Below are 16,975 nucleotides of genomic sequence, written 5' to 3' on the forward strand. Positions count from 1 at the left end.
AGTCCGTTTCTGTGACCTTTGACATTCAAAGACTCTAACCTTATTACATGACTTGTATTTTGGGGTTTTACTCAAGAAATTTTGAAAAACACAAGGAAAAAATAATGGGCTTCTTTCGGATGGAGTCCTTCAGATCCCTGGTGCTGTTGAAAGACCAGACTAGCACAAAGCTCCCAAGGGAGTTTAAACTAACCAGTTCTGAATAATTTTTCTACCAGGTTTTGACAGATTCAGTAATGACTCAGAGTTTGAAACTCATCAATTGCACTAAGGTTCCTCTGTACTTCAGGCTCCTTCTGTCTACGCCCTTCAGCCTGGCCAGCACAGATCTCAAGAAGAGCACCAAAACATCCCACAGCAAGGAAGAAGAAACAGAACAGCAACCGCAGCTTGTACTTTATCCACAGCAAAACATGCTGGTAGGCTCAAAAAAAATAATCCTCTGCCAGAATAGATAGTTTAGTAATTGGTATGTTAGCATGGCCCAGATGAACCACAAGAAAAACACAACCAGTATAGAAATCTCCCGATGTCAGGGGAAATAGTGGTATATTAGCAAATGCTAATAACTGCAATTTTGCCTGCTATATTGCAGGTACAAAGTATTTTTTCCACAGTGGCTCTGCTGTGCTTTTCTCATCAACTCTGACCTATTACAAACTCTTGCAGAAAGCCCTGTGTCATTTCTGGACTTTACCTAAATCAATAGCCAAATACATGCTGGACTAATTAAAAGACTTCCAAAGCCTACGTTCCCTCATTTCCTTAAATTAGATGCAGGCAGTTCAAAGAGAAAAAAAATGGTTAGTTTGGGGTGTACACAGTGACATTAAAGGAAGCAAAGTCTTGGATTCAAGAATTACCTAGGGTGCAAAACGGAATAACTCTCAGCTGCATTTTAAAGTGTGCTTCTCATTTTTCAGCGTTCGTTTAGACTTAGAGGCACACAGGTCTTAATTCCACATGCGTCAGAAGAAAGGAGACTTAGATTTTTAAAACATCTTTGGGAATATGGTATTTGTAACCTCAGGAACTGAGCTCTTTTGTCTTGCTGGAGAATGTTTCTCTCCTGTGGTTCAGCAATTAGTTGTTCACCTTTACACTCCAGCTCTGTGTACTGGATTTATAGGAAATAGCTGTGTTTTTTCTTTAATGTCCATTAAAGCACTTTATGCCAGTGGGAATTTGGTTGCTGGCACAGCACTTTTGGGTTCCAGTGGGAAAATGTGCACTCGGGCCTTTGAGCAGTGTTTACTTTGGATTTCCTGCACAGTGCCATCTTATGTGACAGTCATCTCAATTCCTCTTCCCACAGGTGAAAGTGTCATTCCACACAACTCTGGAGCTGCTTACCTATCAACATTTGCCAGATACCCAGATGCTTCCTGGATTCCAAGTGCTCCAGTTTGAGAATGGAGAGAGAAAGCTGAAGTTCAGTCAAAATCTGGTCATCGAATACAGTAACCACAGTACCCAGGTAAGATGAGAATGACATCCCTGAGCTGTTTTATCAGCATCTTTTATTCAGAATGAATGTGCCTTAGGGTTTACTCAGCTGTGGAATACAGCCACCTCTAGAGTAAACCTGTAGCATTACAGTCGAAGTGAATGGCCACAGGTTTGCAAAAGGAGATAGCTCGCTGTTGAGCCTGCAGGTGACTCTCCGACCGGCAAAGAAGTTTTGGGTCAGCAACATGGTGTTTGTAAGCCCATTTTCTGTAAGAGCACTGCTTGCATGGCAGGAAGGCCTAGATGATATGTCTCAATGAAAGGGCAACACGCCCAGTCACAGTATGACTCTCACCATCCTGAGGCACTGCAGGAAGCAGGACTGCCTCAATGAACATGCCAGCAACTGAGTCACCAAGCGCTGCCTCCTGCAGTACCCAAGTGCTTCTTGAAAATCTCCTAAGCCTGCCTAGCTCATGTGGTGTGGTCATAGCCCACACACATTTAAAGACTGATCTCTTCCAGGTGGAAAGCTATAACCCCCACCCAAATCTTCAGCAGTTCCAGTACGGTGTATTTTCGTCAAACCAGGTATTTCTGAGGACTGATCTGTAAGATCCAAGCACCATATCTAAGATGCAGTCGACTTAATAATAATAATCTTGGGCAATTTGCACCAATTGAATGACTCACCGCGGGCCATATGAAGTTCTCGGGGACAACAAGATGTTGTAATGTCTGCATCTCACAGAAAATCCTAATAACAAATCAGAATGTTCACTCCGTGTTACTTCATTAAGACCGCAAAGTCTGGTTTGAAAACCTATCTCAAAGCAGTAAAACAAGCAACAAGTTCATTCATTCAAAGCTGTAAAATGGGGAACTGACACTGTTAGAAAAAGAACACAGAATACTCTTGATTCAGTGCCTGAGGTAAGAATGATCCAGCTGCAGCAGATACAAAACAATATAAAAAATAAGGTGTTCTCTTGTTTTTCCTTTCCCCCCTTTTGCAGCTGGTCCCAGTGACCGCATACCTTACTGTCCCAGTTCTGGAGCTGTCTTGCGACACGGTTGATTTCAAGACCTGCTTTGTTCCACAGACCAAGACTGAACACGTCTTCCTGTCTAACAGGAGTGGCTGCAGAAGTTACTGGACTGCTTTGCTGGGTATTGGGGTTTTGCAATTGGATTTCCTTGCTCTGTAGTTTCACTGTTCATTTTTCTGGTTGTTTTGGCTTTAAGGCTGCGTGCATTCACTCATACAATGATGTTTAGTCCAAACATACCAGGTCTGCTTCTGTTCTCACATATGGGGGGTGGCGCTGGCTGTTGGCTTTTGTTTTCATTTACATCAGTGTATCTCTGCTGATTTCAGTTTTTGCTCCAGTTTTAACCAAAGGATCAAACCACAACCCTCCCTGTTAGTGGACATGCTTTGCTCATTTATAACACAATCCCAGGAGGCAATGAGCAGCAGCAGCTCCTCACGGGGGGCCATTTGAGCTTGTGCCTAATGAGATCAACAACAGATGGACTTCAAAGGAAAGAAGATAAGGGTCTCATTATTCTGACACAAGGACATTGATCACTCCCCTTGATTAAAGGATGAAAATAGAAACTGGCCACAAGCACAGAAAGTTTGTGACAGTGCAAAACATGATTTATTAGTTGGCACGTAAGGAGGTGCATTGTTCTGAGAGCTATATGCTGTACAAACCTATACAGAAGGTCTCATATTGCTTTGTTTGGTATTTGCCCTCTTTGCTGCAGTTGAACAGGAAACGCATAATAATGACCTGGAAGTATTTTCTGTCTCCCCTCCTAATGGCATTTTGGAGGCACGTGAAGGGGACCAACCTACCAAAGACGTTTTGCAGATCACCTTTACTGCCAGGTATGGTTAACAGAACTGAAGTCTTACTGTCACTCCCTGTCAAGCCCAGACTTATGTTGTGAGTAGTCACTGAAAGCAGAGTTCTGCTCTGTTCTTGTGTTATCAGGCCTTTGACACCTGCCAATCTTGTTTCCATCCTCTTTCTCTCCACTGCTCCCACATACAGGATTTCTTTTAAAATTCTCACCCTGAATTTCAACCTTCAGTCTACCTACTTCAAATCACGCTATTAAAGCAGTTGGCGTGGCGTACTGCCTGTGTATGACTGGATAAAATCCCTTTCTTTAGGGTACTGTCCTCAACAGAGGGCAAATCTCAGGCCTGTCAACTGAGTGAGTATAGAAGCCAATACAACAGTTAACTCCTTTATGCATCTAGCACTTTATTAGGACAGTGAGAGAAATGTGTATGGAGTAGTTCCAAATTCCAGTAAGAATCTGTTTGTCTGCCCTGAAAGAGCAGTGTCTTTTGCAGTCAGTCTCAGGGATGCTTCATTAGAGTTTGTGCTCTAGAAGTTAACTTTCTGAATTCCTTTACCTCAGAATATCTCCTGATGAAGCAAATGGTGCAAGATGTTTTTCTAATGCACTGATACAATTTGTTTTGCTTAGCTTGGTGCAATGTTTAGACTGAGTCGTGTTGATGTTTGGAAAAAAATCAATGCATTTTTGTTGTCTCTAGTCCAAAGGTTTTCCATACGACAAAGATAAGGTGAGCTGCAGGCAGACAAGAGCAAAGAGCAGCAGCAACCAGATACAAATAATTTTATTTGTCCTAAAAAACATCTGATATTGTTCTAATTATGTTTGTGGATATCTTACTATAACCGTTCATCAAGGCTGGGGATTTCTTCTGAATAGCAGAGGCACTGACCCAAAACCTTTAACTTCTTTGCTGTAATTAATGAGATGCAAATCCTGAAGGAAAACATAGCTTTTGTTACAAATGTTGTTTTTTTTGTTTTTTTTTTTTTTGCTGAGAAGGCCAGAGGAAAGGTCCCATGATATTCCTTCACACCTCCCAGAGAAGACAAGTTTTTTTTTTTTTTAAGCTTTACTCATTACGTGGAAGTTTTAATATCCTGGCAAAGTTTAGGATGAGCCTAACCCGCTGATTGCAGTGAACTCTGAACACTGCTGAGAGGGAAGTTTCAAGAAGCAACCTCCAGGTGACAGCTATTGTTGGAACTTTAGGTCCCCCAGGCCAGGCCCTGAGCTCTCCATGCCTGGAGCTCCTGCAGTCTCAGCGGGACGAGGCCTGGAGCAGCTGCTGTTAGGCCTTGCTCTGAGCAGTGCCTTGGACCAGAAACCAACTTGGACCAGACTCAACTACTGAAATCTTTCAGCAGAGCCTTTTGGCTTCCTTTTGTCTGACAACAGATGCAACAATAATCAGCCTGCCTGAAACTACCACGAAGCACAGGTCCAGCAGCCAGCTCACCTGTATATCCCTGGCTAGAGCATTCCCAGCACTGCCGAGCTCAGCACCAGCATGGCAGTAGTAAATTGATGACATTTGAGGTGTGCGGTGATGTGACTCACCTCCCTAAATCTGCGCTCCTCCTGCAGGAATTTTGTACTAGGAGAAATAAGAGCTGCCTGTTAGACAAGGCTCTTGCCGCAGGCCTTTACCACAGCAATCACTTGGAAGCAGACAACTCCAGCTGGAGGATCCCAAGGGTGCTGGGTAGCACCAGCCTTAGGCAAATTATGCTGTAAGAGTTCCACTTAGCACAAGTGCTAAAACTCCACTTGCTGTAAGCTCTTTGATGCTCATTTACAACGTGGACTCAGTCAATTATCCCTTGACTTACTGGCACTGACAAACTTATGTTTCCAACCTGTCTGTCAGAGGGGAGGAGTTGTCACAGCAAAGCAGTGCAGGCAGGCTATAATCCCTTAGGAGCGCTCGATTTTATTTAGTTCAACTCAAATTGACTTTCACAGCCAGGAAGACACTCAAGGCCTTCTTTGAACAATGAAATTAATAATCCAGTATCTTTAGCTGAGGTAGGCACTGTAGCATTGTTTTAAACCCCCCATTATGTATGAAAGTGAAGCCAGCTGACTCCCCACAGACTTGAGACTAATGTTAGAGAGCGCGTTAGTGACCAGGAGCAGTTCATACTTGAGGGCACCCTTTGCTCCTTTATCTTCCACAAATATCATCCTGAATCATGGAGATGGGTCCCGCTCTAACTGAAATGTCATCTTCTCCCTGTGCACTTTAGGAAGGACATTGAGTACGAAGCCATTGTGACCATTACTGGGATGCTGGGAGAGAAGCCTTGCACGCTGCAGCTCAGGGGACGTGGATCATATGATGGAAAGTACGAAGACCTGCATTTGATTTAAGCAGGACAGTGCAGAACGCATGACAAGGAAGTCATCTGTGTCATCAAAAGTGTCATCAGCTGAGCCTGTATTTTCATCTACTTCAGCTTTTAAATGTGTACTGGAGTTTGAGCAGAATAAAGTTTACAGGTTATGCGTGAAAAAAGTCACAGTAATTTGAAAACAGTCATAATCTCCTCCTGTGGTATTTTATTGCTCTGATAAGCTTAGCATTACCCACAGAGCCAGGCTCTGCAACATGTTTTAAATTGCAAGCCAGCAATGGTAACTATTGGGTCAAAAAACTTTTGCATAGTACAGTGTGCTTCAAATCACAATCAAGACAGTTGGTATGGTAAAAAGAAGCTTTCGTTTTGCAATTTTTCTGCTTGTTTGACATTAAAATGGCCACTGATACACAATAAAACCAAGAGTTAGTGAATAAACCAGCAGTTCTCTGGCTGTCTTCTCACTGTCTTACATGAATATGGGAAACCCAACATTTCCTGGACTCTGCATGTTTCATCATGCTTGGGTATTGAGAACAGCCCCGTCAGCTACAGCGGGAGAAACGCTTCTGCCTTTTGATTCCTTCCTCCCACATGGTTCTCATTTACTCACACATCTCCTTAACTGTTTTTAGAATTGCTTTAGCTAAAGGTCACCAAAATTCCCACTTCTGAGACCGCTAAGTTTTCCACTCCCATCCCATAAGGTTTTTGTTAGAGGCAGTGTGTGTGGGAAGGGGCCAAAACCCACCCTGGAAGAGGACAAAAGATGATGCTATCTGCCTTCTGCCTAGCTGGAAGCAGCTATGTGCTGGCACTGAGACCTCATTTTATACATAGGAACCTTAGTGTGCAAAGAGGACCCTCGAAGATACAACTGCCTCCCTCCCCCCTCGAAATAATGCTCTTTTTGCTCTGAAATCTGTGAGATGGCTGGGTAAGCAAAGCCAGGCTGCAGAACAGGAGCATGAGAAAATAAAATAGCTCTCGCTAATCGTGACCTTCAGCTAACAATCACAATAAAAAGAATACAAAGATATTGCAGGAGCCCACTTGTATTAAGTGCAAAATAAGAGCTAGGACAAAAATCTTCAGTCTGCGTTACAAATTTAAACTTCGTAACACATCAGAGGTCATTAATACATTTCTTTTTCAAGCCATTAGCTCTTAGTTTCAGTTTCAGTGATCTTTCTGAAGGGAAAATTTCCTAAGATGAAATGTAAACATTTGTATTAGTGCTGAAATCTGTTTTGTACCTCATCATTAAGCATAAGCTTGTCTACTACATTAGTCATACAAGCTAATAATTAGAAACACGTTGTAAGAAGTGGAATGGCTATTTTCAAAGACCTTGTTTCTAGCGATTTCTCAGAACCTTTCTGTTCAGGCACCCCAACTGTTTGTAGTTTGCTGCTATGGAAACTACTTGCTAGCAGCCCTTCCACCTTGCCCCCCTGGCGCTTTCAGAGCAGCTTGGTTAAAAAACTCTCCATAGATACAACGCTAAAGCACATCCTCTAGCACGTGGATGATTTAAGACAGAGCCAACTTGTGACTTGGGTAGGACAAACACAGTTATAAAGGAAGTGTTAAGTCTTTGTGCTGCTTTCAAAAGACATCTTCCTAGGCTTCCTGCAGGATGGCAAAAGCTTTAAGAAAACCCTGGAAAAGCCATTTCATGTGCACGGACATTTTCATTTGGAGCCATGGTTTTAGGTGATTAGTCATACAAACAACGTACAACGTAAATAGAATTAGAGAGAAGGAGCTCAGAGTAAAGGGATTGGTTACAAGTATTCATTCACTATCACCACACAAGGGCCTGTCCTCATTTCTTCTCTCATCCTAGGATGCTTCATGGTGCTGAAGCAAACGTCAATTTTGCCTTTTTCCACCTCAGTTGATCTGTAGGATTTATTCTGCTTCTCAATTTGTGCCTGAAATTTGTAGAGCTAGTAACGGATCCCTGAATCCACTTGATTGCACAGTGCAAATCATTTGCTATTACTAGAGAAGGCAGAGAATTAGCAGCTGTGTTGGTTTGTTAGTACACTGGAGTTTAGTTCCCGGGGTATTCAAATACTGCTGCAGCTCCCATGCCAGTTCCAATGCACATCGATACAACGCCATACGCTCTGGAACGAAAGAAGACAGGGAATTAAGAAAAACATCACGTTTATATCACCTGACCAGGGGAAAAAGTCAAATAAAAGCGATGATTACTTCTGAGCCCGATTTACCCAGCTCCAGCTAAGGTTAACACCGCTGTTCAGTGCTCACCTTTTCCCTCTGCGCTTCAATTCGTTGAGCAAAGTGACGACTTGCCGAGCACCCGTACAGCCCAGGGGGTGCCCAAGGGCTATTGCTCCTCCCAGGGGGTTGACCTTCTCCATGGGAATGCCCAGCTTTTCAACACAGTACACAGCCTGGAAAGGCATGGGGAAATGTTTCACAGGATGCTCTCACCTCCGTTAGTTCTCAGCTCTCCTGCAATGCAGATCTAAGAGGGCTGCAGAGAAGGCTGGTGATCTCCACATAGAAAGGACGGCAAACAGACCTGCCTAGGATTATCTGCCCGGCTAGGAGCTTCAGATTTGTGCTCAAAATGAATTCAGCTCAAGTTACGTTTTTTATTACATAAAACCCACACGCTTGTGTCAGCTGCTCTGAAAGTACTGAAGTATTAAAATTAGTGTTTATAGGCCTGACTAGCTAGACAATTTCCAGGGGAAAGCAGCAGAACTACATTACAAATCCAAAGCACGTGAAGCAAACAAAACCTATCAACTTCATCTCAAACTGAGCCCACATACTTTCTGACAGGCAAGCCACAGATTTGTGGACAAGTGAAGTTTCTGCTTCATTAAGGACAAGCAAATTGGTGAGCGCAACACATTCACACTGACACCACCCTGTAACAATTACAGCCTCGTGAAACAGCAGTTTTGCAAGTTGGTATGAGGATACAACGATAAAGTCATCTTTATTATTTGATGGAGATCTTTTTTTAATCTTATGCTATATAAGCAATGCCCTGCTTGTTTTTGTTTCAAGAAAATAGTCTCTGCACGTTCTTAACATTTGGCCAGAAATGTAGTCAAATCTTCATTTTGAGACCAAGTTGAAATATATTAAGTTTCCGAGCAATCTGACAGCTCAAACAGAATGATCACTCACCTGGCTTGCAAAGGCTTCATTGATTTCAAATATATCAATGTCGTTTAGTGTCAGACCTGTGGTTCAAAAAAGTCAGGATTTAAAAGGAGATATTTTTGCCTTATAACTACATCAAAGATAATAATTCACTTAAAGTCTTCCTTTATGAATTCTACTTCTACTCCACTAACAACAGCAAAGGGAGGTCCCTGGCTCCCTGTCAGGTGTCTGCGTTTGTGTCTTTATGTGTACAAGTATCTAAAGACCACACAACCTCACAGCCCGTGGCACCGTGTCACTGCGTTTGCAATTTCCTTAGATTAAACACAGTTTCTTTGCAGAGGGGTTAAAGGCTGAAGGGTGTTTCAAGACAAAGATAAAACTATAGGCAAATGTGTAACCACAGCGATGACAGCTGACCACAATATTAAGTTGGCCACAATAATAATCATGAGCTATGAGAGCTGTTTAACCCTGTGAGTGTAACAGTGAGGAAAGCCCGTTCCACTGGTCAGATGCCAAAATGGTAAAGAAAACCAAAACACAAACAAGAAAACCACACAGCCGCAGCCTACTCACATTCAGTGAGAAGAGAACTAAACGACTCTAAATCATTTGCCACACGCTAGCAGCTTGTTGAGACCGTGCAGGGGTTTAGTCCTGAGCTTCTCAAAGGTGAGCGAGTGGTAATTTATACCTCAGAAGCGAGCAGTGTTACACCACCACTAGGCAGCACCTCTGACAAGGTTCCTCTCCCTGCCAGCTGCACGTGCTCCAATTTCAGTCGGCAGGGTGCGATTCTGCCTCGTGCTGAGCACCGTGTGAGCGATGAGTTCCTTACCTGCCTTCCCCACGGCGGCAGGGATCGCGTAGGCAGGCCCTATGCCCATAACATCGGGCGGGACTCCGACCACGGCGAAGGACCTGAGCACCCCCAGCACCGGCAGTCCCAGCTGTGCTGCTGTCGAACGCTTTGCCAGCAGAACTGCGGCTGCTCCGTCACTGACCTGGCTGGCGTTACCTGTTGGAAGAGATCTGTTCTCACCTCTTCTGCCTGAGCACATCGTGCGAAAGAGCAGGTAGGCCACAAGGATGGCAGGAATTTAACGGCACAGCTGACCTGCTGTGGTGCTGCCGTTCTCCTTGAAGGCAGGCTTCAGCTTTGCCAAGCCTTCCAGGGTGGTGGAGGGCCTAATCCCTTCGTCTTGGTGCACGGTGATTGTTTGTTGGTTGCCCTCCTTATCTTGGACGGTGGTCTTGACCGGAACAATCTCGGCTTTGAACAGTCCCAGCTGCTGAGCCTTTGCTGCTCTGTTAAAGGAAAGGAAAGTTAAAGTAACTGGAGGTGAACTGCGAGAGAACTCAACAAGAGCAGTCAGTGAGGCTGAATTAAGAGGTGATTTGCAACCAGGTGCATCATGTCTGAGCAGTGGATGGAAGGCAAGTGCTGCTTTTTGTTAAGTGGAAGACAGATTTCTTACCTCTGACACAGGAAATACATCACTTATACACTGGGCATTCTCCCCAAGCCCGAGTCACAGGAGCACACAGCGCTGATCCCGTTCCGTCCCCACTAACACCTTAGTGACTGACTGACCACCACCAGCCCACAGCCATCACATTGTACGTGTCCTGTGGTACAGTCACACCACAACTGGGAGAAAACAATCCCGATGTTCAAACACCAATTCCTATTTCTGAAAGTTTAAAACAGGGCGAGTCAGCTGAGCTTCTGTGCAATACTAATAACTTGTGAGAAGTTACTGAACGGCTCGAGTTTCACCCATTCCAGATTTTGTCCTACGAAAAACAAGTTGACTTTTAGACTTCAGACTTGAAGTATCATCTTCTGGCATTTAAATGTCACCTTTCAGCCTCAAACGATTCCAATTTATGCTGCATAATTTATTGACTCCACAGAAGGGAACCAGAAGGAAAGGTGCACAGAGGATCGGGCCTGGTCCCTCTGACGGCAGCATTACCAGCAGGGAACAACTGATATAAGCACACTGATGGAGAATGCAAGCAGCTAAATTATAATTAATTCAGAGCACATAATTTTCATCTTTCATACTAACAAGGTATTTAAAAGCCTCCGCAGCAGAGACAATTAAGAAGAATTACCTTCCAGCAGCAAAGTGCCCTTTTCAGGTAATGCAAATTGGAAACAAAGCTTGTTCTACTCCCTCGTTGTTTTACACTTTTATTCATAAAATATAAATATTTAATATGCCAAGTAAGAGAGATTAACAGCCGAAGGAGAGATCAGTAACTCCACAGACATCCTGAGCCTGCAGCCAGAAAATCAACCCTTTCCTCATGTGAGAGGTGAGGATCGCGTTCACATACCCTTTCGCGCTATCAGCCAGTGAGAAAGCCTGGCATGCCAAGTTCCCTCGAAGCAGGGCCAGAATTTAAAGGTTAACTGCCTTGTCCAGTGGCTTCCTGCATTAGATAACTAATTGGACCGGGGCGATGCTTAAACACAGTTCTGGAAGTTGGTTTAACTCCTTGATGCCAGCAACTTCAACATCTTGCCCATCACCCCTGGACTGCCGGTACAACCGCGGGGATTCCAGGGGTCAGCTCACCCTGGCAATTTTTTAACCTAAAGGAAGGTTATTAGAGGTAGGATGGGGCTCACCTGGAGCCAAGCACCTGCAGCAAAGACAAGCTGCTCTTCTTATAAGCTCAGCAACTCTCTAGAAATGGCTACTTTGAAATGCTCCCCCTCAGGGAAGATCACTTCTGCTGTGACGCCCACATTCATTTAAAATGACACCGAGCCAAAGCCACTACGGAAACACTGAGCTGTCCGCTGGCTTCAGAAACCTCGTGGCGATTGTATCCTTCACACCATGGCAAACACAGCCGCACTCGGTGCTCAAAGCCTGCATGTCTGGTGGTAAGTGTGCAAAACCACGCAGCTCCCGGAACAGCTCTGGACTCAGAGGGTCTTTGCTCTGACCATCTCAGGCTTCTTTACTCACCGTTAAGTTTTGAAAGGCAAGATGAAGGCTGTACTTAACCACTCATGCAATGTGCAGCGTTGTTGTGGTTTTTCCCCCCCCATCTCTATGTATTCCCTAACCAAAAAGGTAAAAATGAAAAGCATTTACTTTTGTTGGGAAGCCAAGGCAAAGGCATCTTGCTTCTTTCGGGAAACTCCAAACTTCTCTGCCACATTCTCTGAGGTTATTCTGGGGAAAACAACATCAGAAAATTAATCCGATAATGTATCAAACGAAGCTGGAATTGGCTTCTGCTGGGACAACACGAGCTACAAGCAGGGGCTTCAGCCTCAAAGCTAACTGCTGACTGCTTGACCTGGACCTGCTTGGCAGAAGCAGGCCCTGAATCAAAACCATTAACCAAAACAAGGTCCAAATCCGCTCTGTATCACACCACAGACTCCCCTCGGGGTCAGTTTAAGAGCAAAGTGGATGGCCTCCATCTCTGCCAACGTGTGGCCATGCCAAGGGGGTTAATGAAGCTGGCAGGTCAGGTACAGGAGAAAAGAATTCAAGGCGGCTGTTGCCTTGCACGTGTGGCACTTCAGAGAACAGCAGAATATCAGAGGCTTCTTTGTGCTACATGGAAGCTGAGATTATGAAATTCAACAGCATTTCCGTAAATCCTAAACGCACAAAAGGTTGTGATTCGTTAACTGTTTGTATTAATAAAGCCACTGAGCTTAAGATATAAGGCAAGAAAATCCTTCATCAGAGCTGCTGATCTTCCCCACCCATTCCACGCGACTGATCTTCTGCACCAGCCCAGGAGGATGCTGACGCCTACGGCCAAGCTCCCGGCACTCAGATCGGTGTGGAGCAGCAGCCACCGGGGGACGGACAACGTGGAACCCCTCTGGGAGGAGGCACTCACCCCATGGGAATAAGGCAATCTCGAGCTTTGCTGTTTTCCATCATGCTGGAGCTGATATCGCCAGGGTTACTGGCACTTCTGAGGGACATCGTTTCCACGCTGAACATGGGGGAGAAAAAATGAAGTTACTGCCACTGCTTCCAGGCTACACTCACGATGATTGCTCAGCTACGACTGATCAATGTCTTGACAACATTCTTTCCTATGGACCTACAGAATTGCAGCTAATCATTAAAAACTGCCTGAGGCAGAAGCTCTTCAGGCGTCAACACAATTAGCACAAAATTACACCTGATTGCAAGCCTCAGGCACTCCTTGTTTCAGTAGCACTAATGTCAACAGTTAATTTCTCGTGTTTCCACAGCAAGGAAGGAACTGCTAACTATTCTGGCACTTCTGTCTTCAGACGTAATGAGAAACCCAAGGTTCTTGGACTAGAGTTGTCAACAGCCAGAAAAAGGCCAGTTCCAGCTTAAAAACTGGTTGGCAGGAGAACACCAAGTATGAAGCAACCCAAGACAAAGAGACTTCAGTGAGTGATGCCATTTGCATCTTGCAACACAAAGAATTTCAGATGTGGGTCCCAGAGGCTGCAGCCTTTGAGCTGCTGCTGAGTTAATCGAAGGAACCCAATTTCACTGCACGAATACAAAGCCCCCGCTTAGGCCTAGCGAGCTTTTGTACGGCCCGTCTAGGCCACGATGCTTAAGATGCTTCACGGTCTGCTGCATTCTGGGAACACGGATCTGCCTGGAAGGGATCTCTGACGCCTCACCCAAGACCTGCTGCAGGACAGCGTGCAGGGGGCCATAAAAGCACCACGAGATGATGTTCTTACCCGCAGGCCAAGCCGATGTCGTATGACCCGTTTCGGATGCCACCTGTAACAGCAGCGCACAAACATTCTCATTATCGTTAGGAGCAAAAGCGCTTGGGTTCCAGCTGCAGCTCGGCGACCACCCGACGCTCTCACCGCCCCCGGAAGGGGCTCTCCCTCCGCGCTCCAACGTAAGCCGAGGAGCTGATGTGGCTGAAACTAAGCACGAGCTGACCTGCAAGCAGGGAGGACAGGACTGACCCTTAGAGAAGGAACCTGACGTAGGAAGAACTCATCCTCAGATGGCCGAGGTATTTCTCTAAGGGTATCTTACACACCTCAGGGGTGTGAGGTGTATGTATAAGGGTATCTTCGTATCTCAAGGATATGACAGTATTCAAGACAACACCACGCTGAGAATTCCCAACAGCAGACGGCTTTATCGCTGTTTTTACTGCTCAGAGGGACTGGAGCACAAGCGACCAGGATACAGGAGCCCTCATGACGGGGCAGGCATCAACGCCAGCCCGAGTGCCCCTGCACACTTACCAGCTATGTTGATAATGGCCTGCAGCCCGGAGGAGCACTGCCGGTTCACACTCGAGCAAGGCACCGTCTCTGGGATACCGCTAGAACACGAGAGAGCGTTAAAGGCCGCACAACAAACCAAACCACTGGAGAGAACATGAAGCCTCCTGATTAAACTTTAACCCTCGTGCTTGATACAGATCCCAGTATCCATTTGTTGGCCTATTTGGAGCTGCACCGAGACAAAGCAGAATTCATGGGTAATTTCCAAGTTGAAAGGTGGCTCCGTGTGCTGTTTCCCCACGAGTCTATCTTCAGAAACCCCTCTGTAAGCAGGTCCCTCTCACAAGCTCAACTCCTGAGCTCTGACCGGAGCCAGAAATGCTCAAAGGCTCTGCAATATTCCTAGTCGCTGTGCCTGCGCCCCTCCAAAGCGGCGACTGTGAACTGCTTTAGCAGAAGGAAACATCATTTAACAACAAATACTGGCTGAAATATTTGGAAGCTGGGATGCAGCTGCAGACATCAGCCACAATTCCGAAAAGCAAAGAAGTGAGGTGACTGCTCAGGTACGGCAGAGAGAAGCGCAGCCCTCTCTGCGGTACGGAGAAGCAGCTGGGAGCCCACAAAACGAGATCTCCCGTCCAGAGGCGGCACGGAGGTTAACCAGCCTCACCTCTGCCTCCCTGGGAAGGCTGCCAAGAGCGAGCAAAGCGCTCACGCCTCCGTCACTTGCACCGCTGTGCCGATGGGGGGAGATTAGGGGGCAGCCCACGGAGCAATGTCTGCATGGAAGGGGAGGCCGCTCCCCACAGCACCGCCCGGCCCCTGCCAACAGGGCCTGCTTCTCCCAGCAGGGCTCTCCGAACGCTCGATCAAAGTCTGATTTCTAGGCAAAAGGTGATCTGCCGTAAACTACGAGCTCACGAGCCTCATCACGACCTCTCAGCCAGTGCTGCTCCGTAGCTGAGGCCCAAGAAGACGAGAAGAAACCTCGATCTGGTTGAGAGCTTACCTTAGAAACTGCGCAACTCTTGCGATCAAAGCGCCGGCTCCCGGCTGCAGCACGTTTCCTGCATGCAAAGACAGTATTCCCGTCAGTCGGCTGCATTGCCCCCGCTATGTGCTGCGGACACCGAAGGGACACTAGTGTCGCCATGGCTCGGTGCCATCTGCTCGGAGCCCAGCCACTTGGGACAGTCATCGAGGATGGGTTAATTTCGTGAGCATAACAACGCCACGCGTTAGCCCCTTCCGATCCCCGCAACACCCGTGAGTCTCCCATGGGCCTGTCCCAGAGAGCAATCCCAACCAGGAGCCTGAGGGCGGGACGGAGGGCGACTGCTCACCCACGCAGATGTCTCCCAGCACCTCTGGACGAAGCCCGACGTCCTGCAGGACGGCGGTCATAACGGCAGACAGCAGCTCGTCGGGCGTGGTATCCTGCAAGCACACGGGGTTAGCGCTCCGTAACGAACACCAACAACTGCCCCGCCACCAGCTCACCTCCGTGCTCCTTCAGAGGGCCGGTGCCCGGGCTTACGCAGCGCTACCTCACCTCCGCAGCCACCACCAGCCCGAGCTGAGCTTTCCTACAAAGACGTTACTCTTCCTCATGTTTTTGCCTTGAGTGCTTTTCGAGCACCGTAACCCATGCAGCTTGCTTACCTAGCTGGGATTCGTACAGATGCGTTGTAGGGCCTTGAAAGTGAAGCGACCAGGTTGAGTTATAAGGCACGAGCACGCAAAGCCTCCAGGTTCCCTCTGTGTAAAGCCGAGGCGACCCCGAAGGGCAGCAGCTGGACCCCACCACCCGCTGAGCTCCAGCTGAGCCGCTGCGGGGATTTCTGCACCCAGCAGCGCAGGGCACACGCCTGGAGCGGGTTTTGCACAAGTCGGCGACTTCATTCGCTCGAGAGTAGAGCTGCGTGTGCCGTTATCGACCCCAAATTCAACACAACCCCTTGAACACTTAGAAAAACCTCAGGAAGCTTGGGAACACCTCGTGTCCCACCACTACCACCTCCACTTGCAGGTGCCGTGGCTGTCCCGGGGCTGGGTTTGTGGGAGTGTGGTGTGAGGAGAGGCTGAGGAGGACAGAAAGTGACAGCAGTCGCCTGGCACCGTGCTTGGGTCCTGCTCAGACCCCGGGGACGCCGCTCCTGGGGCTTAGCAAGGAGAAGACCGGTCCAGGAGGTCCACACCAAGAGGTCCACACCAAGGCAGGGAGGTGAGGGAGATGCTCCTCACCCAGTTCCTTGGGGAACTGGGGCTTCTGGACAGGACATGATGGGGCTGGGCACCCCACAGCAGCCTGCGGGGCTGGGGGGGCTCCCGGTGGCACCTCCACACCGTCAAAAAATGGTTTTATTTTCCTGATGGCTGGCGAGCAGAGCCCCTCCTGGGCTGGGGGCAAGCCCTGAGGGGGTGCTGGTGGGACGAGGGGCTCAACATTTTGGGGCGGGGGCGGCTCCCTGAGGGGTGAGCGAGGATTCTGGGGTCCGGAGGTGCCTCCTGGATGCGGGGTGTGAGGGGCAGTAGGCAGGGGACCCCCCCAGAAAAAAAAAATCCGTACCTTGAACCCCCCGCGCTTGGCTCTGCCGATAGCCGTCCTCCTCCCGTGCACCACCACCACGTCGTCGGGGCCGGCGGCTCCGCTCCCTGCCCGGCTCCCGCAGGGCGCTGCCCGCACGGCGGCCGGGGGCTGCCCGGAGAGGTGCCCCAGCACCGCCCGCACCCGCCTCAGCGCCCCGCCGCCGTTCCCCGCCGCCATCTTGGCGTCCCCTGGCCCCGCCGCCATCTTGACCGCCCCCGCCGCGCGGAGGGGGCGGGGTTTTCTCGTGGACACGCCCACTTCATTTGCATGGCCACGCCCCGCATCCCCCCAGTCGGGATCCACGTG

At 47.8% G+C, this 16,975-nt stretch overlaps 2 protein-coding genes across 4 annotated transcripts in view; one reads left to right on the top strand and one right to left on the bottom strand.

Moving 5' to 3' along the window:
* Window positions 1-5,709, top strand: part of DLEC1 (DLEC1 cilia and flagella associated protein) — a 37,225-nt gene extending 31,516 nt beyond the window's left edge. For 2 of the 3 annotated variants that reach the window (XM_035317405.1, XM_035317407.1), the window contains exons 34-38: window positions 219-419; window positions 1,316-1,477; window positions 2,466-2,619; window positions 3,223-3,346; window positions 5,577-5,709. In XM_035317405.1, coding sequence (XP_035173296.1) covers window positions 219-419; window positions 1,316-1,477; window positions 2,466-2,619; window positions 3,223-3,346; window positions 5,577-5,700 — 765 coding nt within the window. In that variant the 3' untranslated portion in view covers window positions 5,701-5,709. Of the gene's footprint in view, window positions 1-218; window positions 420-1,315; window positions 1,478-2,465; window positions 2,620-3,222; window positions 3,347-5,576 lie in introns of those variants that run through there. The other variant, XR_004748159.1, reaches the window with a different exon arrangement.
* Window positions 5,710-5,869: 160 nt separating this feature from the next.
* ACAA1 (acetyl-CoA acyltransferase 1) lies at window positions 5,870-16,870 on the bottom strand. The gene is made up of 12 exons (XM_035317411.1): window positions 16,649-16,870; window positions 15,423-15,516; window positions 15,089-15,146; window positions 14,095-14,174; window positions 13,567-13,609; window positions 12,729-12,827; window positions 11,963-12,043; window positions 9,964-10,154; window positions 9,685-9,864; window positions 8,865-8,920; window positions 7,968-8,113; window positions 5,870-7,822 (listed from the first exon to the last, which is right to left on the bottom strand). The coding sequence occupies exons 1-12, from the start codon at window positions 16,844-16,846 to the stop codon at window positions 7,747-7,749; spliced, it is 1,302 nt and encodes a 433-aa protein (XP_035173302.1). The 5' UTR covers window positions 16,847-16,870; the 3' UTR covers window positions 5,870-7,746.
* Window positions 16,871-16,975: the final 105 nt, after the last annotated feature.

Source organism: Oxyura jamaicensis, chromosome 2 (genome assembly GCF_011077185.1).
Source record: "Oxyura jamaicensis isolate SHBP4307 breed ruddy duck chromosome 2, BPBGC_Ojam_1.0, whole genome shotgun sequence".
Taxonomy (NCBI): domain Eukaryota; kingdom Metazoa; phylum Chordata; class Aves; order Anseriformes; family Anatidae; genus Oxyura; species Oxyura jamaicensis.